Genomic DNA, 26,621 nt, shown 5'->3' on the forward strand with positions numbered 1-26,621 from the left:
CTTGATCTGTACTGACCAATGTTCCCTCTAAGCTGCACGGCCATGCAGCAATGGGAAAGGTCCCATGCAGGCCGCTCACTGACTTCTTCATTATAAAAGCGCGCATGCGTGGAAATTTAAAGGGACTGCGCACTAAAAGAAACAGTCCACGCAGAACAGCGTGCAGCTTGTAGGGGACCTATCTGAGGAGTATGTGGCCTCCTTATTCTTCCTACCAAAATGTACCACCTCACACTTATCTATCAAAATTCATTTGCCAATTAAATGCCCATTCTGCAAGTTCTCCTTTCTTTATAGAATACATACTGCATTTCCAAGCTAGAATCATAAGTATGTCTTGTATTTTGTCACATCGTTCCTTCGTATTAACTACACCCCCTACTTTAGTGTCCTCCGCAAATTTAGAAATTGTACTTCCGATTCCCGAGTCCAGATCGTTAATATAAATTGTGAACAACAGTGTCCCAGCATAGATCCTTGTGGAACTCCACTTCCCACCTTTTGCCAGTCTAAGCTACTCTTAAACTCTACTGTCTTTTCTGCTTTGTAGCTAGTTTGCTATCCATTCTGCTACCTGCCCCCTGACTCCATATGCTCTGACCTTAGTCATGAGTCAACTTTGCAATACCTTACCGAAGACCTTTTGGAAATCCAAATATATTACATCTACTGCATTACCCTTGTCTACTCTTTCTGTTACTTCTTCTAAGAATTCAATAAGGTTGGTTAAGGATGATCTTCCCTTTTAAGAACATAAGAAATAAGAGCAGGAGTAGGCCATATGGCCCCTCGAGCCTGCTCCACCATTCAATAAGATCATGGCTGATCATCGACCTCAACTCCACTTTTCCACGTGATCTCCATATCCTTGATTCCCCTAGAGTCCAAAAATCTATCTATCTCTGCCCTGAATATACTCAGCAACTCAGCATTCACAGCCCTCTGGGGCAGATCATTTTAAAGATTCACAACCCTCTGAGTGAAGAAATTCTTCCTCATCTCAGTCTTAAATGGCCTATCCCTTATGAGACAATGCCCCTTAGTTCTAGACACTCCAGCCAGGGGAAACAACCTTTTCAGCATCTACCCTGTCAATCCCCTTCAGAATCTTGTATGTTTCAATGAGATCACCTCTCATTCTTCTAAACTCCAGAGAGTATCGGCCCATTCTACACATTCTCTCACCAAAGGACAGTCCTCTCATCCCAGGAATCAATCTAGTGAACCTTCGTTGCACTGCCTCCAAGGCAAGTTTATCCTTCCTTGGATAAGGAGACCAAAACTGTGCACAGCACTCCGGGTGTGGTCTCACCAAGGGCCTGTACAATTGTAGCAAGACTTCCTTACTCTTCTACTCCAACCCCGTTGCAATAAAGGCCAACATGCCTTTTGTCTTATTGCTTGCTGTACCTGCATGCTAGCTTTCTGTGTTTCTTGCATGAGGACACCCAAATCTCTCTGAACACCAACATTTGAAAGTTTCTCAATCTTTAAAAAATATTCTGTTTTTCTATTCTTCCTACCAAAGTGAATAACCTCACATTTCCCTACATTATACTTCATCTGCCACCTTACTGCGCACTCACTTAGTCTATCTATATCCCTTTGCAGACTCTGTTCTCCTCACAGCTTACTGTCCCACCTAGCTTTGTATCATCAGCAAACGTGGATACATTACACTCGGTCCCTTCATCTAGGTCATTAATATAGATTGTAAATAGCTGAGGCCCCAACACTGATCCTTGCAGCACCCCACTAGTTACAGTCTGCCAACCTGAAAAAGATCTGTTTATCCCTACTTTCTGTTTTCTGTCTGTTAACCAATCCTTTATCCATGCTACTATATTACCCCCAACCCCATGAGCCCTAGTCTTGTGTAATAATCTTTTATGTGGCACCTTATCGAATGTCTTTTGGAAATCCAAATACACCACATCCACTGGTTCTCCCTTATCTATTCTACCAGTTACATCCTCAAAAAATTCCAGTAGATTAGTCAAGCACGATTTATCTTTTGTAAATCCATGTTGACTTTGTCCGATCCTGTCACTGTTTTCCAAGTGCTCTGCTATTACATCTTTTATAATGGACTCTAGCATGTTCCCAGTCTGTAATTCCCCGTTTTTTCTCGACCACCCTTTTTAAATAGTGGGGTTACATTAGCTATCCTCCAATCCATGGGAACTGTTCCAGAGTCTATAGAATTTTGGTAGATGACCAGCAATGCATCTACTATTTCTAGGGCCACTTCCTTAAGTACCCTAGGATGTAGATTATCAGGCCCTGGGGATTTATTGGCCTTCATCCCGTCAATTTCCCTAATACCATTTCCCTACAAATACTGATTTCATTCAATTCCACCCTCTCATTAGACCCTATGTTCCCTGACATCTCTGGGAGGTTTTTTGTGTCCTCCTTTGTGAAGACAGAACCAAAGTATTTATTTAATTGGTCAGCCATTTCTTTGTTCCCCATTATAAATTCCCCTGATTCTGACTGCAAGGGACCTACGCTTGACTTCACCAATCTTTTTCTCTTCACATATATCTATAGAAGCTTTTACAGTCAGTTTTTATGTTCCCTCCAAGCTTACTCTCTCAATCTATTTCCCCCCTCTTAATTAATCCCTTTGTCCTCCTTTGCTGAATCCTAAACTGCTCCCAGTCCTCAAGTTTGCTGCTTTTTCTGGCCAAATTATATGTTTTCTCCTTAAATGACTTGGATGAGAATGTAAAAGGTATGATCAGTAAGTTCGCAGATGACACGAAAATTGGTGGGGTGGTAAATTGCGAGGACGATATAAACGGGTTGGTCAGATGGGCGGAAAAGTGGCAAATGGAATTTAACCCTGAAAAGTGCGAGGTGATGCATTTTGGACGGACAAATAAGGTAAGGGAATATACAATGAGTGGTAGGACCCTAGGAAGTACAGAGGGTCAGAGGGACCTTGGTGTACATGTACATAGATCCCTGAAGGCAGCGGAACAGGTAGATAAGGTGGTTAAAAAGGCATATGGGATACTTGCCTTCATTAGCCAAGGCATGGAATATAAGAGCAGGGAGGTTATGATGGAGCTGTACAAAACGCTGGTGAGGCCACAGCTGGAGTACTGTGTGCAGTTCTGGTCGCCTCACTATAGGAAGGATGTGATTGCTTTGGAGAGGGTGCAGAGAAGATTCACCAGGATGTTACCTGGGATGGAGCGCCTCAGCTATGAAGACAGGCTGGACAGGCTGGGGTTGTTTTCCTTGGAGCAAAGAAGGCTGAGGGGGGACCTGATTGAGGTGTACAAAATGATGAGGGGCATAGATAGGGTAGATAAAGAGGAACTTTTCCCCTTAGTAGGGGGGTCAATAACAAGGGGGCATAGATTCAGGGTAAGGGGCAGGAGATTTAGAGGGGATTTGAGGAGGAACTTTTTCACCCAGAGGGTGGTTGGAACGTGGAACTCAATGCCTGAAAGGGTGGTAGAGGCAGGAACCCTCACAACATTCAAGAAGCATTTGGATGAGCACTTGAAATGCCATTGCATACAAGGCTATGGACCAAATGCTGGAAAATGGGATTAGACTGGACAGGGATGGATGGGCGGCGCGGACACGATGGGCCGAAGGGCCTCTTTCTGTGCTGTAAAACTCTATGACTCTATGACTCCTTGGATCTTATGCTATCCCTAATTTCCCTTGTTCGCCACGGTTGAGTCGCCTTTTTTGTTTTATTTTTATGCCAAACAGGGATGAACAAATTCTGTAGTTCATCCATGCAGTCTTTCAATGTTTGCCATTGCCTATCCACCGTCAACCCTTTAAGCAATGTTCCCCAATCCATCCTAGCCAACTCGTGCCTCATACCATCGTAGTTTCCTTTATTTAAATTCAGGACCCTAGTCTCTGAGTCAACTACTTCACTCTGAATTCTTCATTAAAATGGGAATCATATTATGATCGCTCCTCCCCAAGGGGCCTCACACAACAAGATTGCTAATTAACCCTTTCTCATTACATAATACCCAGTCTAAGATGTCCTGATCTCTAGCTGGTTCCTCGACATATTGGTCCAGGAAACCATCCCGTATACACTCTAGGAATTCCTCCTCCACAGTATTGTTACTAATTTGGTTAGCCCAATCTATATGTAGATTAAAGTCACCCATGATAACTGCTGTGCCCTTATTGCACATGCCTCTAATTTCCCATTTTTAATGCCATCCCCAACCTCAGCATTACTGTTTGGGGGTCTGTATACAACTCCCACTAACGTTTTCTGCCCCTTGGTATTTCTCAGCTCTGCCCATACAGATTCCACATCATCAGAGCTAATATCCTTGTGTTAATCTCCTCTTTAACCAACAATGCTACCCCTCTTTTTTTCCTGTCCTTCCTGAACATTGAATACCCCTGGATGTTAAATTCCCAGTCTTGGTCACCCTGGAGCCATGTCTCCGTAATCCCAATTATATCATATCTGTTTACATCTATTTACGCAGCTAATTCATCCACTTTATTATGAATGCTCCTCTCATTAAGACCAAAGCCTTCAGGCTTGATTTTTTAACACTCTTAGTCCTTTTAGAATTCTTATTTACTGTGGCCCTGTTTGATTTACACCCTTGATTTCTCTGCCTTCCACTTTTGCTTTTCTCCTTCCTGTCTTTGTTTCTATCCTTGTTTCCCTTTCCTCTGTCTCCTTGCACAGGTTCCCAACCCCCTGCCATTTTAGTTTAAACCCTCCCCAACTTCCTTAACAATGGATTCCAGAATTTTCCCGTTGACTGATGTCAGGCTAACTGGCGTGTAGTTCTCTATCTTCTCTCTCCCTCCTTTCTTGAATAGCGGTGTTACATTTGCGACCTTCCAATCCGCTGGAACCATTCTAGAATCTAGGGAATTTTGGAAGATCAAAACCAATGCATCCACTATCTCTTCAGCCACCTCTTTTAGAACCCTAGTATGTAGGCCGTCCGGTCCAGGGGATTTTTCGGCTTTTAGTCCCATTTTTTTCTCTAGTACTTTTTCTCTACTTATATTAATTACGTTAAGTTCCTCACCCTCATTGGGCCTTTGGTTCCCCACCATTTTTGGTATGCTTTTTGTGTCTTCTACTGTGAAGACCGAAACGTTAAACAAATATTTTGTATCTGCCATTTCCTTATTCCCCATAATAATTTCTCCTGTCTCAGCCTCTAAGGGACCAACGTTTACTTTTGCTACTCTCTTCCTTTTTACATACCTATAGAAGCTCTTACAATCTGCTTTTATATTTCTTGCTAGTGTTCTCTCATTCTATTTTTTCCCTTTTTATCAATTTTTTGGTCATCCTCTGCTGGTTTCCAAAACTGTCCCAATCCTTAGGCTTTCTACTATTCTTCGCAACATTATTAGCTGCTTCTTTCAATCTTATGCTATCCTTAACTACTTTAATTAGCCATGGATGGATCACTTTTCCCGTGGAGTTTTTGTTTCTCAATGGAATGTGTGTTTGTTGAGAATTATGAAATATTTCTTTAAATGCTAGCCACTGCTTATCTACCGCCATACCTTTTTAATCTATTTTTCCAATCTACCTTAGCCAACTTGCCCCTCATACCTATGTAATTGGCTTTATTTAAGTTTAAGACTCTAGTTTCGGACTTAGACAAGTCACTCTCAAAATTAATGTGAAATTCTGTTTGCATTCCATGCTGGCTACTCTTTATTTTATTTTCAGTTTCTAGATGTTTTTCTATTACATCTTTGAGTAAAGATTCCATTATCTTTCCTACCACCGATCTTAAACTAACTTGTCTATAGTTCCTTGGACTTGTTCTGTCTCCTTTTTTAAAATATAGGAATCACATTGGGCGCCCACCAGTCCTCTGGCACTATTCCCTTTTCTAATTAATTTTTATATAGAAACATAGGAGCAGGAGTAGGCCATTCGGCCCTTCGAGCCTGCTTCCCCCATTCAATATGATCATGGCTGATCCTCTATCTCAATACCATATTTCCGCTCTCTCCCCATACCCTTTGATGCCTTTTGTGTCTAGAAATCTATCTATCTCCTTCTTAAATATATTCAGTGACTTGGCCTCCACAGCCTTCTGTGATAGAGAATTCCACAGGTTCACCACCCTCTGAGTGAAGAAATTTCTCCTCATCTCAGTCCTAAATGTCCTACCCCTTATCCTGAGACTGTGACCACTCGTTCTAGACCCCTCAGCTAGGGGAAACATCCTCCCTGCATCCAGTCTGTCTAGCCCTGTCAGAATTTTATAAGTTTCAATGAGATCCCCTCTCATTCTTCTAAACTCTAGTGAATACAGGCCCAGTCGACCCAATCTCTCCTCATACGACAGTCCTGCCATCCCAGGAATCAGTCTGGTGAATCTTAGCTGCACTCCCTCTATGGCAAGTATATCCTTTCATAGGTAAGGAGACCAAAACTTTACACAGTACTCCAGGTGTGGTCTCACCAACGGCCTGTATAACTGTAGTAAGACATCCTTGCTCCTGTACTCAAATCCCCTTGCAACATACCATTTGCCTTCCTAACTGCTTGCTGCACCTGCATGTTTGCTTTCAGTGACTGGTGTACAAGGACACCCAGGTCCCTTTTGTACATCAACATTTCCCAATCTATCACCATTTAAATAATACTCTGCCTTTCCGTTTTTCCTACCGAAGTGGATAACTTCACATTTATCCACGTTGTACTGCATCTGCAATGTATTTGCCCACTCGCTCAACTTGTCTAAATCGCCTTGAAGCCTCCTTGCATCCTCCTCACAACTCACAATGCCACCTAGTTTCCTGTCATCAACAAACTTGGAAATATTACATTTGGTTCCCTCATCCAAATCATTGATATATATTGTGAACAGCAGTGGTCCCAGCACTGATCCTTGTGAGCACCACTACCCACCTTCTGCCACTGAATAGCTACCCTTTTACTCCTACTCTCTGCTTTCTGTCTTGAAGCCAGCTAGCTATCCATTCTGCTGCTTATCCCCTGACTCCGCATTCTCTGACCTTGTTCATCAGTCTATTATGGGGTAGCTTATCGACAAGGTTTATCAATTATCTCCCCTCTTTCTATTTTAAATGTTTTTATATCTTTTTTGATCTCTTGTAATATCTTGCCAACCTTGTCAGTCTCTCTGGTAACTACCGAGGCAAAATAATTATTTAATATTTCTGCCATTTCACTGTCATATCTGAGTTTATCGTGTGCAACCATTCGTGGTCCTGTCCCTATCCTGATTTGTCTTTTGTTTGTGTCTGTAGAATTACTATTTCTTTTTTTATATTCTTCGATAATTTCATTTCGTAGTTCCGCTTTGCTTTCCTAATTGTGTTTTTGACTTCTTTCCGAACCTCTTTGTATTTCTTTTGTCACCCTCCTTTATTGTCTGTCTGTGTATTCAGTGTGGCCCTGTTTCTTTCATTTCAATTTGACCTTTATATCTTTATTCATCCATGTGCTTCCTTATTGGCTAATTTGTTCTTGGTTTTTTAGTGGAATATATTTGTCTTGAACTATATTGAAAGCCATTTAAAATATTTCCCACTACTGTTCTATCTGTCATTTTTTTCCCCTTGTTTACTTCCCTAATTCCATTCTCATCCCCTCAATTAGCTTTTTTTCCAATCTATGACTTTGGTTAAGTGAGATTTAAATTGATGGCAAATGATGCCACAGACCTGTGACCAGCCGCCTTCTCCTTCTGGTCACAAATCAGGGGCAGATTGTCCACAAAAAGCCTGCTCTTCTGGCCTAATTGCCACATTTCAGTGGCTGGCTGATTTAAAGGGACAGTTCCCAGTAAATTTGTTGCTTTTTTTCTGCATTAATCTTGGAGCTCTGCTGTTGGCCAGAAGGCCCTGGCGATTAGTTGCTGCCCTCCTTTCCTCTGCAGTATGGGTGTGCCATTTAGAATACCCCTATATTTTGCATATTTGGAGCAAGTGGACCAAAGTGAGGAAGAGGTCATTTTGGACACCTTAGAGCTGAGGCGTCTGAAAAGGAGGGCACCTACTTGGCCTTGCCCAGAACGACAGTTATCAACCCCACAGGAATTTTATGGACCTAACTGAAGAATAGCCCATGAAAAGGCCTCAGTTCTCCAGGGAGGTGGTCCGAGAGCTGTATGGCCTGCTGCAGGAAAACTTGCAGCCACGCTCCATGGCAAGCATGTCACTGCCAGTGGTAATGAAGGTAACCATTGCTTTAAATTACTTTGCCACAAGCTCTTATCACAGGGAAACTAATGATATCAGCAATATCTGTCAGTCTGCTGTGCATCGCTGCATATAACAGGTGTCACAAGAATTAACCAACACAAGTGCCGCAAATTTAATAGCGCTGAGGGGGCGGGTTTGGAGGCGGGTCCGCTGTCAAAATAGCAAAGATTGACAGTGGGTAGGAAACCTGCTGTCAACCCGCCTCCAAGCAAGTTTCCCAGGTGTCTGGTCTGTCAGCGGAGAACTGACCCGACAACAAGCGGCGGGGGATGCAATTCAGCTAATTAAATGGCTTGTCAAGAGCCAATTTAAGACTATTTTGAGGCATACTTCTATTTTTATGTTCTCCCCCATGGGTTACCCGCTGTTCGGGGAACACGCCAGCTCAACCTGGTGTGTTTTGAGTCTGCTCTGATGTTTGTGAAAAGTTGACAGCTGCAGAAGTGGTGTAAAGGATGCCATGTTGCAGATGGTGAGTTTCAGAGTGCAGAAAATGTTGGTTACTGCATTTTTAATACATATAGAGATTTCTTTAGCTTACAAGTTTTTAGATCCAACTGTATGTCCAGTGCCACCTCATTGGGAGAATCTCTCGCACCATTGACAGATCACTTCTGTCATCTCACCTGCAGCTGCCATCTATTGCAGCAACATTGGAGCCGTTGAAACAATCAGACCGTGGTCCTCCGAATCCTTCCACGATCTGCCCCAACACCAACGTCACCAATCTTCTCCACCATCACCTGACGCTGCACTGGACACGGCATCCGCCCCTGACAAAATTGCTGCCCGGGAGGCCAGCGATGGCATCACCATGGCCAGATTTTCTTCTCTTGATGCTGTAAACCCTGGTTTCCACATGATGCGCCAGGTTGACACCGTCCCACACCAGCACCATGAAGCATCCCCTTAATGTCCAAGCCATTCCATGCACACTCATCACTATAGTGGGGGGGGGGTGGAATTATGACTGAACAATCACTGGAACTCAGTAAGACACTTTTCAAGGTGTGCTCAGATCTGTCCAATAAGGGCAGTTTTGGAAAAATAGATTTCACTGTATGACAACACATTACCAGAAACTTCACATGGGCATTGGCTAAACCTCTCAAGTGCTTACCCTTGTGTGTTAGTTGGTATGCTTGCAGTAGGAAGAGGGGTGGCTAGTGAGATGGGGAAGTGATAAAGTAGATAGAGGGTTGGGTGAAGGTGCAAGGCAAGTTGGTGTCCTGGGGAGGTCTCTTCCCTGGAAGGGAAGAGAACCTCCCTGCGTGCTGTGACTCCCTCCGTAAGCACATGGAGGGAGTCATTGGAGAGTCTGGGTGCAAGCGTTCACCTTTGTGCAGTGCTTGTCCGTGTTTGCAGCACCTCCGTGCTGTCAAACACTGACCGAACAACTGTCAAACTCCATGTGGACGTGGTCCCTTTAAGGAAACCAGCTGATGACAAGTCATCAAATGACATCATCAGACCTGCTTCCAGTTAATTGGCCAGGAAGCTCACAGGGCGGGCTTAACCAGGCCAATCAAGGAAAAATCACATACAAATCGGACACAGCTGGGAGCGGGATTGGAACCCGGAAACCAGCTCTCCCGCCTCCTCCATTAAATTCATGGCCAAGATTTCCCTTGGAACCCCAGGAGCAAGAGGTTTGAGTCCTGGGGTTCCCAGACTTGATGACTACCTCAAAGTCAAGGGAGTAGTCAATGACAATCAGGTGGCGTTGGGCTCTTCCTAAAATAAGTGGCAGTGACCCTTTGACATGAGCATTTGGCCAACGATGCTTATGTGCCAGACCTCTCCGGAACAGGGCATTCTTTGGATTAATGTAAAATTCTGTAGCTTTTAATATCTTTGTAAAGTATCTTCACTGTTCAGATGCAATAGCTGCAGTTATAGCAAAACATATTACAAGCTAACCTGCTGTCCCTGTGACACCCGCATAGTAACTGATTCTGTTGCATTCTTAGTTGCTAATTCAAAGTGGCAAGAACCCTTACATTACGTATGAATACACAATGCCACGGATTCTACACTTCAAGCACCTTCGACCTTCCTTTGATTCGTATTACTATGTCCCTGGATCAGATTCTCAAGGCATAGAAAGTGATGATGAACAGACTAATAGGAGATATGACTTGGATAGAGACGAGAGTGTGGACATTTTTCATACTAATGCAAGTTACAGCGAGAAATTATCAAAGGGAAACCAGATGTTAAGAACAGTGAAAAATCTGGCTGGTTTTGATGTGAGCAACACGATCTATGATGAAGCAGCTACTGAGCTTGAATCAGAAGATGAGAACATGCATCAAAGCAAAGGTACAGTTTACTGAGACTTTGGAGAAACAATTCATAACAAAGTGAAATACATTCTAATTTTCAGTTTTCTTTTCTTTCCCTTTAGATTTTTTATATCTCCGTTTATCTTCTCCCATATTACACATCATTTCCCAAGCTGAGGAGTTTTTATGCAGCCAGGTCTCTGCGCAATTCGGAGTAGTCTATGTGGTTTGTGGACACAAACCTGCATCTACCCCTGTGTGACGTAGTGCTGGAAAAGAATTGGTGCAATAGCCCATGGAATTCCATCCTCCTCTCCCTGACACTGCATTGGTGCAATACCCCATGGACTGCCATCCATCCCTCCCGACACTGCATTGGTGCTGTAGCCCATGCACTGCCATCCATCCCTCCCGACACTGCATTGGTGCTATAGCCCATGCACTGCCATCCATCCCTCCCATACACTACATTGGTGCTGTAGCCCATGGACTGCCATCCATCCCTCCCATACACTACATTGGTGCAATACCCCATGGACTGCCATCCATCCCTCCCTGACACTACATTGGTGCAATACCCCATGGACTGCCATCCATCCCTCCCATACACTACATTGGTGCTGTAGCCCATGGACTGCCATCGATCTCTCCCTGACACTGCATTGGTGCAATACCCCATGGACTGCCATCCATCCCTCCCGACACTGCATTGGTGCAATACCCCATGGACTGCCATCCATCCCTCCCTGACACTACATTGGTGCAATACCCCATGCACTGCCATCCATCCCTCCCGACACTGCATTGGTGCTATAGCCCATGGACTGCCATCCATCCCTCCCATACACTACATTGGTGCAATACCCCATGGACTGCCATCCATCCCTCCCATACACTACATTGGTGCTGTAGCCCATGGACTGCCATCGATCTCTCCCTGACACTGCATTGGTGCAATACCCCATGGACTGCCATCCATCCCTCCCTGACACTGCATTGGTGCAATACCCCATGGACTGCCATCCATCCCTCCCATACACTACATTGGTGCAATACCCCATGCACTGCCATCCATCCCTCCCTGACACTACATTGGTGCTATAGCCCATGCACTGCCATCCATCCCTCCCGACACTGCATTGGTGCTATAGCCCATGGACTGCCATCCATCCCTCCCATACACTACATTGGTGCAATACTCCATGGACTGCCATCCATCCCTCCCTGACACTACATTGGTGCAATACCCCATGGACTGCCATCCATCCCTCCCATACACTACATTGGTGCTGTAGCCCATGGACTGCCATTGATCTCTCCCTGACACTGCATTGGTGCAATACCCCATGGACTGCCATCCATCCCTCCCTGACACTGCATTGGTGCAATACCCCATGGACTGCCATCCATCCCTCCCGACACTGCATTGGTGCTATAGCCCATGCACTGCCATTGATCTCTCCCTGACACTACATTGGTGCAATACACCATGGACTGCCATCCATCCCTCCCTGACACAGTGCTGGTACACCAGTCCATGAAGTTGAATCCTTCCCCTTTGTGATACATGCATTAACACTTCAATGTGGTGAACTATCTTTACATCTTCCTCATCCTTTGCTTATCACATTTAAAAAAATATATATTTATTTTTACCCAAGTTTGTTGGCATGGGACATGGATGCTAGTTGAAATGTATTCCCCATCTGGCACACTGCATTGGAATACCACTGTACCACCTCAAAGTGGCATTATTTCTACTCTGGGAATAGCCTTTAGCTTCCAGACAGGGAGGCAGGAAAAATGTACCAAAACTTTGCCTCCTATAGTGAACTATTGATGATCAGCCACTGCGCTACATAGGCAGAGACTTGGTGCAGATCATCCGCTTATCACTGTGGCTGGGGATGGTGGTGGTGTGGGGGGACCAGACGAGAAGAGAGGAAAAGATAATACAATGCAGAAATAAATTCTCAAATGGCTGTTATTATTTGGCAAGTCTGAAGCCATCATGTTCAGCCCTGCACAAACTCTATACTTGCTAATAATTCCATTTCCTTCCCAAGCCACTGTCTCGGGTTGAACCAGACTGTTTGCTGTCTGATTTATAGGCACTACAGCTAATCTTATTCATTAATAGGTCCAAGAGTCGAGCTTCAGCAACTTTAATACTTGATTAAGAAATGCAAGATTTAGCTTCTGCCTTACCTTGTATTGATACATCAATCAGCGTAAACATGCAAGTACCGTGCATCCGCATTACTTACATGAACCAGCCCGCTGGCTGGAACCTTGGATGCCCTGAGGTTGATCTCCAGTGTCCCAAGTTCAAGCTGCACACACCTGCACCCATATGTCTCTCTGTCCGGCTATACAATCAAAAGTTATTAGTCTATATTAGGGTTGCAAAATTCTGGGAATTTTTAAAAGAGGAAACTTTCCATGGGAATTTTCGGGAATTTATGGGAATTTTGAGTTTTTTTGCACACTGATGGTTTTTGTCTCTGACCCTTATATTATCTTTGTCGTCAAAATAGACATACTGTTCCATACAAATAAAAACAGGCTTTCAAAACTTTATTTAGGTTATAATTTTGAACTTTATTGAACCCCCACAAAAAAGACCCATCTAAAATACAATAAAAAGAGCGTCAGCTTATTTAGCCTGTAATTTGTCCTTATTTTGTCCCTTTGAGTCTTCTACTCATGAGTCTTCTGAGTCTTCTACTCATCATTGCTCCTCCTGATTCTCTGACTCCGGCTCTGACGTGTCCATTTCCTCCTCTGTGTCAGTGTCTAGCTGTGTGGTGGACACTTCTGTATCTGGCTCAATAAGTTGTAGGTTCGCCCGGATAGCCACCAGTTTCTCCACGCTCTTGTTAGTCAGCCTGTTGCGCACCTTTGTATGCGTATTCCCAAAAAGTGACCAGTTTCGTTCAGAGGCCGCTGATGAAGGTGGGATTTGGAGTATCACCGATGCAATAGGTGACAGGGCCTCAGATGCACAAAGTCCCTTCCACCAGGTATGTGCACTGATATGCTTGCATGATTCCCATATCCCATCCCCATTCCAAAGACCTTGCTTGGTAGAGAACTTTGCCCACATCCAGATTGAGATGGTGTGAGAGGGTAGAAATCACACTGTAAGCGCTGTTGATCTGTTCTCCAGAAAGTATTGGTCTCCCAACATGCTTTGGGTCCAGCATGTATGCTGCAGCATGAATCGGCTTGACACAAAATTCTTGACGCGCCTGTATGAATTGAACAATTGCCTTCTCCTCTGCTTTGAGCAGCAGGGATGTGGGTAGGGCAATGCTGATTTGTTCTTTTAAATCAGTAAAAAGCCTGAGAACATCTGACAAGACAGCGTCATCTCCTTCAATCTGAGCAATTGCAGATGCTACTGATGAGAGTAGTTTAAGGCTGCTAACCACTCTCTCCCAAAACACATCATCCAGCAGTATTTTCTTGATGGTGGTTTCCATATCCCCAGACTGGGATATTGCCATTTCTTGCAGCGACTCCTTACCCTCCAGAAGGCTGTTGTACATTATGACAACACCACCCCATCTAGTGTTGTTGGGCAGCTTCAGTGTGGTGTTCTTGTTCTTTGTCATTTGCTTGGAGTTGTAGGTTGCTACAACTACCTGTTTTCCCCTGACATACTTAACAACTTGCTTGGCTCTCTTGTACAGTGCTTCCATGGTTCTCAAACCCATGATGTCCTTGAGGAGCAGGTTAAGCCCATGAGCTGCGCACCCAATAGACGTAATATGAGTGAAGTTGTTGCATTTGGATAAATGCTGCTGCATCTTTGTGGCATTCTTTACACATGGCTTTCTACAGTGTTTGCACATGTACATAGTCTTTCCATCTTTAATGCCTGGGGTAAAATGCTTCCACACATCCGACGGTAAACGTGGCATTGTTCTATGCAGAGAAATAAAGGGCATTCATCTCTGTGTCAAACTGCGGTCGATCAGCACGATTGCAACAGGGTGAGTACATTTTTGCTGATGCTCCATGTGATGGAAGCATGACCTGTACACACACGACGCTACATCACCAATAGTGTATTATTTTGTATATTTTAAATTGAAGGACAACAGAGTTCAACAAGTAACTGGTTTATTTGGTATAAAGTCTGAGTACTTACTGCATCATCACAACATCAGCAGAAAACAAAATGACTTCCCTCAGGACCCCTAACCTGGATCTTACTATAGCAGTCTTACAGATGCCTGCAGGCCAATCACAATTCGATATGCAAATATTACAAATAGAGGGAGCTAATCGCTCATCCACTCATCCAACCAATCAGGACACATTTGTTCACAGTCACACACAAAACTTGTAATTATTAAAACAAGCCAAGTAAGAAGATAAACATATATTGATTAAGAAATTCCTTAATAATTAAGATTCCATCTCTGTTAGTAATTTTAAGAGAGGACCTGTGGGGAAAAAAAAAGAAAGAAATACAAAAAAAACAATATTATGCTAGCATGTGCTTTTTTGGGCAAAATTCCCAAGCTAAACTTCCCGTGGAAAATTTCCGGAAATTTACCGGAAACTTTCCACCCCTTTGCAACCCTAGTCTATATATATAAAAGGATATGTCTCTCTGTCCGGCTATACAATCAAAAGTTATAGAGCGTACCTACACATGTGTTATATCAAAAGAAAGCTCATCATTAGGGGACTCTTGTAGGTGTATTTACTTTTTGGGCGGACAAAAATTGTGCCGACGGTATCCAAAAAACGTTCAAAATTCCGCTCATTATCCGCTCATTTGCATCGAGTGGGGGCGGGCCATCCTACAGTCGAGTGACAGGACCATTGACCAATCCTACACTTCAGTGACCTGACGGTTGACCAATCGGTGCGTGTGTGGGCGGGCCTTATCATTCTGAACCGAGGTGAGTGTCAGCCATCTTGATTTGTAAGTTTATTTTTTTTTCCCACTTTCTGTACGTGTGCAGGGGATTTTATCCACCACAAATTTGGTACTTAGGAGCCCAGCTAACTCATTATATAATTTGTGTGTAATAAATGAGTCCATTATCTGTTTCATTTCTCCAGGTCTGCTGTCTGCAGGCCTTAGGCCTTCAAGCCTGGGCCTGTCCTTCCCAACTATGCCTGAGCTACGCACCGGCCGTCCCGCTGGGCCCGATTCCGAACCAGCGGCCAGCCATCTTGGTGAAGGCTGGCCACAGGGCCCACAGAGCGCGGGCAGAGGGAAGCGAGCAGGTTACCGGGGGGCGGGGCTTGGGAGGGGGTAGCGGGAAGGAGGAGCGGAGAGGGTTAACCCGGCAACCGGGCTTGGCCAGCCGCAATCAGCCGTCTCAGGCCCGGTCCCGGAGATCGGGAGGGGAGGAGGGTTACCCCGGCAACCCGGCCAGGCCACCCGCAATCGGCCGTCTCAAGCCGCCTCAGGCCCGGCCTCGGGAGGGGGGGGGGGGCTCGGGAGGGGGCAGGGCTAGGGGGGGGCGAGAGGAGGGTTAACCCGGTCAGGCCACCCGCAATCGGCCGTCTCAAGTCGCCTCAGGCCCGGCCTCGGGAGGGGGGCGGGGCGGGCCTCGGGAGGGGGGCGGGGCTGGGCTCGGGAGCCACCCGCAATCGGCCGTCTCAAGTCGCCTCGGGCCCGGCCTCGGGAATGGGGGCGGCGGGGCTCGGGGAGCTGGGAGGGGCGGGCCGCAGGAGGGGGGAGGAGGGTAACCCGGCCCCTCTCTTTCTTTCTCTCTCTCTCTCTCTCTCTTTCCCCCCCTTCCTTTCTCCCCCCAGTCGCGCTCTCTCTTTCCCCCCCCCCCCCCCCCCCCCCCAGTCGCGCGCTCTCTTCCAACAACAACATGCCCTCAAAAAAGCCTCGGCACCGCCGGGCACTTCAGCTAGTACCCTATATATGACAACAGTGACTACACTTCAAAAAGTGCTTTGGGATGTCTGGTGGTCATGAAAGGTGCTATAGAAATGCAAGTTTTTTTTTTATAGTGATCCATCTATATCACCTGACTTGTCTTCTCTCCTGTTTTTGGCACAAAACTAGCAATAGCAGCTGGAACACCTGTAATCTGATTTACAAGGACTCATTCCTTGGTACTTGGCAGTATTCAGTTACTTTTCTTCAGTAATTCTCCCATTATTTGCAAACTAGCTTGCCTACTGTTAATTGTTATTTCTTATAGTTTCACAATAACAGTAAAAACATCACACATTATAATCCAATCTATTCTATTACGCACTCTTGCTCAAGCTTGAATTGTTCTTCATAACAAACAAAGCCCTGTGCTTCCTCCTTTTCTGGTTAAGGTTTCAGCTAGCCAATTCCAAGGAATCTCTTATTGCTGCCTTGGCGACTTGACTGCAATGAAATGCCTGTTTCAGTTTCTAACTCGAGCTAACTTCTGTTTCCCATAATGCATATTATATCAGCTGTTTTCTGTCGATGTATGTTAGCCATTTTAACACTATTACCCCATAAACCTACATTTGCAACCTCAACATCCTATTTGATCCTGAGCTGAGCTATCCTCTCTATCACAAATACTGCATACTTCTACCTCCACAACATTGCCTGCAACCTGAACCCATCTGATGCTGAAACCCTCATCCAAGCCTTTGTCCCATCCAGACTATTCCACTTCTCTCCTGGCCAGCCTCCACCCTGCTTAAACTTCAGCTCATCCAGAAATCTGCTGCCCGTATTATATCCCACACCAAGTCCTGCTCACCCCGTCCTTGTTGACCTACACTGGCTCTAACATCTCCAATTTAAAATTCTCATCTTCATGTTTAAATTCCTTCATGACATCTCCCCTCCCTATCTCTGCAATGTCCTCCAGCCTGACACCACCTCCCACCCACAACTCTGGTCACTTTTGCACCCCTTGCTCCCGTAACTCCACCATTGGTGTTTGTGCCTTCAATGCCCTAGGCTCCATGCTCTGCCATTCCACCTCGAAACCTCGCCACTTTCCGCTTTTTTTTCTTTTACTCATTTCTGGGATATGGGCGTCGCTGGCATGGTCAGCATTTATTGCCCATCCCTAATTGCCCTTGAGAAGGTGGTGGGCCACCGCCTTGAACCGCTGCAGTCCTTGTGGTGAAGGTACTCCCCCAGTGCTGTTGGGGAGGGAGTTCCAGGATTTTGACCCAGTGATGATGAAGGTGATGGTGTTCCCATGCACTTGCTGCCCTTGTCCTTCTAGGTGGTAGAGGTTGCTGGTTTGGGCGATGCTGTCGAAGAAGCCTTGGCTAGTTGCTGCAGTACATCTTGTAGATGGTACACCCTGCAGCCACGGTGTGCCAGTGGTGGAGGGAGTGAATGTTTAAGGTAGTGGATGGAGTGCCAGTCAAGTGGGCTGCTTTGTCCTGGATGGTGTTGAGCTTCGAGTGTTGTTGGAGCTGCACTCATCCAGGCAAGTGGAGAGTATTCCATCACACTCCTGACTTGTGCCTTGTAGATGGTGGTAAGGCTTTGGGGAGTCAGGAGGTGAGACACTCGCTGTAGAATACCCACCCTCTGACCTGCTCTTGTAACCACATTATTTATGTGGCTGGTCCAGTTAAGTTTCTGGTCAATGGTGACCCCCAGGATGTTGATGGTGGGGGATTCAGCGATGGTAATGCTATTGAATGTCAAGGGGTGATGGTTAGATTCTCTCTCTTGTTGGAGATGGTCATTGCCTGGCACTTGTGTGGCATGAATGTTACTTGCCACTTATCAGCCCAAGCCTAAATGTTGGCCAGGTCTTGCTGCATTCGGGCATGGACTGCTTCATTATCTGAGGAGTTGTGAATGGAACTGAACACTGTGCAATCATCAGCTAACGTCCCCACTTCTGACCATATGATGGAGGGAAGGTCATTGATGAAGCAGCTGAAGATGGTTGAGCCGAGGACACTGCCCTGAAGAACTCCTGCAGCGATGTCCTGGGGCGGAGATGATTGCCCTCCAACAACCTCAACCATCTTCCTTTGTGCTAGGTATGACTCCAGCCAGTGAAGAGTTTTCCCCCCTGATTCCCATTGACCTCAATTTTACTGGGGCTCCTTGATGCCACAATCGGTCAAATGCTGCCTTGATGGCAAGGGCAATCACACTCGCCTCACCTCTGGAATTCAGCTCTTTTGTCCATGTTTGGACCAAGGTTGTAATGAGGTCTGGAGCCGAGTGGTCCTGGCGGAACCAAACTGAGCATCGGTGAGCAGGTTATTGGTGAGTAAGTGCCGCTTGATAGCACTGTCGATGACATCTTCCATCACTTTGCTGCTGATTGAGAGTAGACTGATGGGGTGGTAATTGGCCGGATTGTATTTGTCCTGCTTTTTGTGGACAGTGCATACCTGGGCAGTTTTCCACATTGTCTGGTAGATGCCAGTGTTGTAGCTGTACTGAAACAGCTTGGCTAGAGGCGCGGCTAGTTCTGGAGCGTAAGCCTTCAGCACAACAGTCGGGATGTTGTCAGGGCCCATAGTCTTTGCTGTATCCAGTGCTCTGTGCCATTTAATATTACGTGGAGTGAATTAAATTGGCAGAAGACTGACTTCTGTGATGGTGGGGACCTCAGGAGGAGGCTGATATGGATATCCACTCGGCACTTCTGGCTGAAGATGGTTGCAAGCGTTTCAGCCTTATCTTTTGCACTTGCGTGCTGGGCTCCGCCATCATTCTCCTCGTTCAATACCCAGCTTAAACCCAACTCTTTTTTACCAAGCTTTTGGTAACCCCTTCTAATATTTCATTCTTTGGCTTGCATCCATTATTTGATTACGTTTCTGTGAAATGCTTTGGTATGTTTTTCTACATTAAAAGTGCTATATATATATATGCAAGTTCTTATTCTTAAATATTGCTTAATCTGTTTAAGCTTTTGCTGTGTTTTTTGTATGAATAATATTTAGTCAGTACTGATTTATTTTTCTGCTTTGCTACAGACATCAAAAATAACACCCAACTTAACAGTGTTGAAGACAATGATTATACAGCGATCGACATAATCTCGAAGTTGACCTCACAAAAATATATATTTATGTCCAAGAATCAGTTGACAGACACTTTTACAAATGGACATTCTTCTGATATAAAGGGGCACATCGAGCTTATTGCAAATATGACTGAAAACCCAAAAGGAGGCCCACTGTACTCTGCAGAGTCCAGCACAGCCAGTTTCCTGGTGTATTATGAAGAAAACAAAAAGATGGGGAGCTACAGAATTAATGACACATTCCTGGAACTAACCTTGGGTAAAGTCTTTAACATGTCTGCAGAGATTCCGTTCTCGAATGAAACACTTCTGCACATTATTCACCAAGCAAACCGAACGCAGAAATTACGGTAAGTTATCAAAGTTGGGCAGAGTTGTGTTGTCTTTGCCTCTCGTAACCTGTTGCAGCTCACTTTTTACTCCAGATATATTATTGTCATTACTACACATCTATCTTATTTATTATTTATTTATTATATATATATAAAGCGGTTCTTCTGTCTGTCATTCCGTCTGTCTTTCTGTCTGTCTGTCTTGAATTAACTCGAAAGTTATAGAGCGCACCTACACGTGCGTTACGTCAAAAGAAAGCTGACGATTCCAGAACCGCCCTAAGCGTATTTACGTTTCGGCCGGACAAACATTTCACCCGCGGTATCCAAAAAACCTTCAACATTCCGCTCATTATCCGCTCATTAGCATCGAGTGACGTCGAGGTCGACCAATCGTACGGCGGCGTCCTGGCGCGTGCGGCCGGGCCCTCCTACGGTCGAGTGACGGGACGATTGACCAATCCTACACTTCGGTGACCTGACGGTCCACCAATCGGTGCGTGTGTGGGCGGGACTTATCGTTCTGAACCGAGGTGAGTCGCCGCCATCTTGCTTCCAAACCTTTCCTTTTTCCCGCTTTCTGCGTCTTTAAAAAAAACGTTGCTTTTAAAACACATATTGTTTTTAAAAAAAGTTAATTACTTTCTAAATCTTTTATCTAATCTCATTAATTTTCCTATCTTTCCCCGTTTTTCCAGGTAGGCCTCGAAGCCTCGGTCTCTCCTCCGCACCCACGCCCGAGCTAGGCACCTCCTGGCCCAAGTCAACAAGCGGCCCCCGATCGCCACCATCTTTGTGAAGGCTGGAGGGGCGGGCCTCAGCCAAGCGCCGCTACCTTAGCAAAGGGTGCGCGCGCAGCAGGAGCAGCTGAGACGCGGCGTCTCTCTCTGTTCCCCGCTCGGCTCGGGTGGGGGGGGGGCGCGGGGCTCTCGGGAGTGCGGGTCTCGGGCGGCGCTTGGAGAGCGGGAAAAGTTACCCCGGCAACCGGGCCCGCCGGCCGTCTCTCACAGCCGCAATCGGCGCTCTTCAAGCCAGCTCGGGAGGGCGGGGCCATGTCAGTGCGTGGGGCGGCACGGAGCTCCGTGGAGCCGGCGCTGGGCTCGGGTGCTTTGTGGCCTGTGGCCGAACAGCGGCTGCGGACCTCGAGCTGACCGGGGCGCTGGACACGGCTGGGCCATGTCTTTGTGGGTGTTTGCCTCAGCCAACGGCATCAGGGTGACGGCCGAGGCCGCCAAAAGCGTCCAAGGGAACGCGTTCATCCAGGTGCCGAGGTCCGGGGCGGAAAGAGGGATTGGAGCGGGGGATGAGGGCTCGGGCAGGGGGGGAGGGGGGAGGAAGGGGGTAGGGAGGTGGTGAGAGGGAGAGGGGAGGGGGGAGGAAGGGGGGTAGGGTGGTGAGAGGGGGGAGGGAGGAGAGGCGGGGGAAGGGGGTGAGGGGGGGAGGAGAGGGGGGGAGGAGGGGGGTGAGGGTGGGGGAGGGAGGGGGGTGAGGGTGAGGGGGGGGGAGGGGGGTGAGGGTGAGGGAGGGAGGAGGGGGGGTGAGGGGGGGAGGGAGGTGAGGGGAGGAGGGGGGTAGGGGGAGGGAGGAGGGGGGGGAGAGGGGGAAGAAGGAGGAGAGGGGGGGGAGAGGGGGGAAGGAGGAGGAGAGGGGGGAAGAAGGAGGAGAGGGGGAGAGGGAGGAGAGGGGGAGGAGGGGGGAAGAAGGAGGAGAGGGGGGAAGGAGGAGGAGAGGGGGGGAGAGGGGGGAAGGAGGAGGAGAGGGGGAAGAAGGGGAGGGGGAAGAAGGGGGGGGAGAGGGGGAAGAAGGGGAGGGGGGGAGAGGGAGGGGAGGAGGAGAGGGAGGGCAGAGGGAGGGGGGGAAGAAGGAGGAGGAGAGGGGGAGATGGAGTGTGAGAGGGAGGAGGGGGGTGGGAGGAGAGGGAGGGGGAGAGGTAGTGTGATACCTCAGACAGAAACAATCCATTAAGAGACAATAAGCAGATGTGCAGCAGCATCTACTTCCGCCTTATGGATCAAGGACTAATTAATAGAAAGAACGGTAACCAAATTGTATTAACTTTTGTAGACAACTGATGTGATCTTTTTTTTTCCCCACACTTAGACACGACAAACACGTACCACTCTTTAACCTATCATAGTAAAAGATCAAACTTAACATGAAATCCTTATATATTTCGACCTGGAATATCCAAGGTCTACGCTCTTCACTGCGAGAAGTGAAAAGTAGGACCCCAGAGTTCATAGATGAAACTAAAGACCTAGATATTATCATTTTACAGGAAACTTGGTATAAAGGAAAAGGACACACTGGCTGTCCCCAAGGGTACACTGAGCTGGTGGTCCCCTCCAATAAATTACCAAGTGTAACCCAAGGCAGAGACTCCGGAGGCATACTGATCTGGTTTAAAACAGAACTTAAGAATTACATCAAATTTATAAAAAAGGGCGAAAACCATATGTGGCTCAAACTTGAGAGGGAGATTATCTCAAACACCCAAGATGTTTACATTTGCGCACTTTATATCCCTCCAATCGATTCCCCGTACTTTAAAGAGGACACCTTCTCCAACATGGAGGGGGAAATTATCCAATACCAGGCCCAGGGGAACGTGTTGATCTGTGGGGACCTCAATTCAAGAACGGGCGAAGAACCAGACTTCACCAATAATCAGGGAAACAATTACGTTTTCGGGAATAACCACTTTGACATCCCTTCCCTTCCATACAGGCATAACTGCGACAAGCAGTCAAATACCAACGGAAAACAGCTACTACAGCTCTGTCGAAACCTGGGTCTGTACATTGTCAATGGTAGGTTCATAGGAGACCTCCTAGGAAGATCGACCTATTGCTCACCTCTTGGCTGCAGCACAGTAGACTATATGATTACAGACTTAGACCCATCCTCTTTCAGAGCATTCACAGTCAAACCACAAACAACACTGTCAGATCACAGTCAAATTACTATGTTCCTCAAAAAGACAGAAACAAACAACACAGAAACACAACCCAGTAAACTGTACAACACCAAAAAATCGTACAGATGGGCCAAAAACGACACGGAAAAATACCAGAAAACAATTAGCAATGCATCAACTCAAGCTCTCTTAGACACCTTTCTGGATAACATATACACTCACAATAAAGAAGGCGTAAACCGGGCAGTTAGTAAACTAAACAATATTTTTGATAATTTGGCAACAAATGCAAACTTGAAAGCTCGCAAGAACAAACCCAAAACAAAAAACTATGAAAAATGGTTTGACCGAGATTGCCATAACATGAGGAAAAAACTTAGAAAAATATCAAACCAAAAACACAGACATCCAGAAAACGAGGAACTACGCCTTACTTATTGTCAGGCACTAACACAATACAGAAACACACTCCGAACCAAAAAAGAGCAATATATTAAGAATACACTCAGCTCCATGGAGGAATCCATTGATTCCAATTGTTTCTGGGAAAACTTGAAAACACTACACAAAAAACAACACGACGATTTGGCCATTCAAAATGGGGACACATGGGTAAACCACTTTGAAAAATTATACCAGAAAAACACACTAAGACCAGAGCAACACCAAATATGCAAAAAACTGGAAAAGCTAGAAATGGCCATAAAAGATAACCAAAACCCGCTGGACGCCATAATAACAGAAAAAGAACTTCTTGAAAAACTCAAGGACCTGCGACCAGGAAAAGCCTGCGGGACAGACGGCATACTAAACGAGATGATTAAACACACAGACAACAAAATGAAACTGGCTATCCTAAAACTCTTCAACTTGGTTCTGAGTGTCGGTTATTTCCCTGATATCTGGAACAAAGGACTCATAACGCCCATATACAAAAGTGGGGACAAAATCGACCCAAACAACTATCGAGGCATCTGTGTAAACAGTAACCTGGGGAAGGTATTCTGTAGCATCATAAACAAAAGACTTATAAACTTCTTGAGGAGCACAATGTCTTGAGTAAAAGCCAAATTGGATTCCTGCCAAACTATAGAACATCCGATCATATCTTCACCCTACAGACCCTAATTGACAAACACGTTCACCATAACAAAAGCAAAATCTACGCATGCTTTGTAGATTTCCAGAAGGCTTTCGACTCCATCTGGCATGACGGTTTATTCCTGAAACTTATCGAAAGCGGGGTAGGAGGGAAAACATATGATGTAATTAAATCAATGTATACAAACAACAAATGTGCAGTTAAAATTGGAGACAAACAAACAAAATACTTCCCACAGGGGCGGGGGGTGACGCAGGGCTCGCCAATCTCACCGACACTCTTTAATATTTACATAAATGGATTGGCAAAACTACTTGAACAATCTACAGCACCCGGCCTCACCCTATATGAATCAAGGTTAAATTCCTCCTCTATGCAGACGACCTGGTTCTGCTGTCACCTACTAAAGAGGGGCTACAGCAAAACCTGGACCTGCTGGAGTCGTACTGCCAGACTTGGGCCCTGACAATAAATCCCCAAAAAACCAAAGTCCTTGTGTTCCAGCAAAGATCCAAACATCAGGGACCCAAAATAAATTTCACAGTAGGAACAACCAAATTGAACAAACCACTAACTACACATACTTGGGCTTAAAAATCAGTTCTACGGGAAACTTCAAACTGGCTGTGAATGAACTGAAAGAGAAAGCAAGAAGGGCTTTCTATGCCATCAAAAAATCAATCCAAATAGAAATCCCAATAGCATTTGGCTCAAAATTTTCAAATCAGTAATTGAACCAATTGCACTCTATGGCAGTGAGGTATGGGGACCGCTAACTCAACAAGAATTTGCAAAATGGGACAAACACCCAATTGAGATCCTACATGCAGAATTCTGTAAAAGTATCCTCCGGACTCAAGGAAAACAGTAAACAATGCATGCAGGGCGGAACTAGGCCAATATCCATTAATAATCACTATCCAAAAAAGAGCCACCAAATTTTGGAATCACCTACAAATGAGCAATCCCCAATGCTATCACTACGACGCCCTGAAATGCCAAGAGCTGACCATAAAGAAGAATACCCTCAGTCAACTAGTCCTGGGACTCAGTGAAGTAACTACTAACAATACTAACAATAACCAGCCCCAGGACAGTGACAGGGTAACACAAAGAATTCGACCCAACGCAATCGTCGCTAAGCAAAAGGAAAAAATATCTGACATATTGGGCAGAAACAACAAAAAACCCAAAGCAAACTCAATTGCTACTTGGCCCTAAACAGACAATACAACATAGCTGATTACCTGACCATGGTAAAGGATAACAAACTGAGAAGAACCTTGACAAGGTACAGACTTAGCGAACATAGCCTAGCGATCGAAAAAGGCAGACACAGGCAGACCAGGTTGCCAAGAGAGGACAGGATATGCTCGCACTGCAGTCAGGGAGTGGTGGAGACAGAGATGCACTTCCTCACAGCTTGTGGAAAATATCAGGGCATCAGGGAGAATTTCTACCAAAAATTCTCACAAATATGCCCTGATTTCAGAAATCTGAATGACAACCAAAAACTCCCATTCCTACTGGGAGAGGAGAGAAGCTGTATAACACTGGCGGCACGCTATGTTACAGCTTGCCATGAACAGAGAGCCAACCAGTAAACTAAGAAAGAATATATATAAACAATGCGAATGTATATTTATACACTCAGGATATACCTGTTTATACACTGTATGAATAGAACTGCGTTTATGTGGTAAACCATAAATGTATTTTGATGCTTTGGCAACATAAGATGTAACTTATCATGCCAATAAAGCGATTTGAATTGTGAATTGTTGAATTGTGAGGGGGAGGGGGTGGGAGGAGAGGGGGGGGTGAGGGTGAGGGGGGGTGAGAGGTGGGGGGGGAGAGGGAGGAGGGGAGGGAGGAGAGGGAGGGAGAGGGAGGAGGGGGGGGAGGGGAGTGTGAGGGAGGAGGGGGGGTGGGAGGAGAGGGAGGGGGAGAGGGAGGGGGGGAGAGGTAGTGCGAGGGGGAGAGGGAGGGGGGAAGAAGGAGGAGGGGAGGGGGGAGGAGGAGAGGGGGGGAGGGGAGAGGGAGTGTGAGAGGGAGGAGGGGAGGAGGGGAGGGGAGAGGGAGTGTGAGAGGGAGGGGGAGAGGGAGTGTGAGAGGGAGGGGGGAGGAGGAGAGGGAGCGTGGGGGGAGGAGGAGCGGGAGGGGGGGAGGAGAGGGAGGGCAGAGGGAGGGGGGGAAGAAGGAGGAGGAGAGGGGGAGATGGAGTGTGAGAGGGAGGAGGGAGGAGGGGGGTGGGAGGAGAGGGAGGGGGAGAGGTAGTGTGAGGGGGAGGGGGTGGGAGGAGAGGGGGGGGTGAGGGGGAGAGGGGTGAGGGGGGGTGAGGTGGGGGGGAGAGGGAGGAGGGGAGGGAGGGAGAGGGAGGGAGAGGGAGGAGGAGGGGAGAGGGAGGAGGAGAGGGGGGGGAAGGGGGGAGGGGGAGTGTGAGGGGGGAGTGGGAGAGGGGGGGAGAGTAGTGCGAGGGGGAGAGGGAGGGAGGAGGAGAGGGGGTGAGGGGGAGAGGGAGTGTGAGAGGGAGGAGGGGGGGTGGGAGGAGGGGGAGGGAGGGTGGGAGGAGAGGGAGGGGGAGAGGTAGTGTGAGGGAGGGGGTGGGAGGAGAGGGGGAGGGGGGGTGGGAGGAGAGGGGGTGAGGGAGGGGAGAGGAGAGGGAGGGGTGAGGGAGGGGGAGTGGAGAGAGGGAGGAGAGGGAGGGGGGGAGAGGGAGAGGGAGAGGCAGGAGGAGAGGAGGGAGGGGGAGGGGGGGAGGAGGAGAGCGGGGGGGAG

The 26,621-nt window shown here is 46.7% G+C and overlaps 1 protein-coding gene across 1 annotated transcript in view; it reads left to right on the top strand.

The window, feature by feature from the left end:
* ttc16 (tetratricopeptide repeat domain 16) overlaps positions 1 to 26,621 on the top strand; it is a 177,205-nt gene that overhangs the window by 73,779 nt on the left and 76,805 nt on the right. The window contains exons 10-11 of the mRNA XM_085965166.1: positions 10,191 to 10,542; positions 19,443 to 19,842. Of these exons, the coding sequence (XP_085821292.1) occupies positions 10,191 to 10,542; positions 19,443 to 19,842 (752 nt within the window). The remainder of the gene's footprint in view (positions 1 to 10,190; positions 10,543 to 19,442; positions 19,843 to 26,621) is intronic.

This window comes from Somniosus microcephalus, chromosome 23, assembly GCF_052327205.1.
Source record: "Somniosus microcephalus isolate GS21.2 chromosome 23, FLI_Smic_1.0, whole genome shotgun sequence".
NCBI classification, from domain to species: Eukaryota; Metazoa; Chordata; class Chondrichthyes; order Squaliformes; family Somniosidae; genus Somniosus; species Somniosus microcephalus.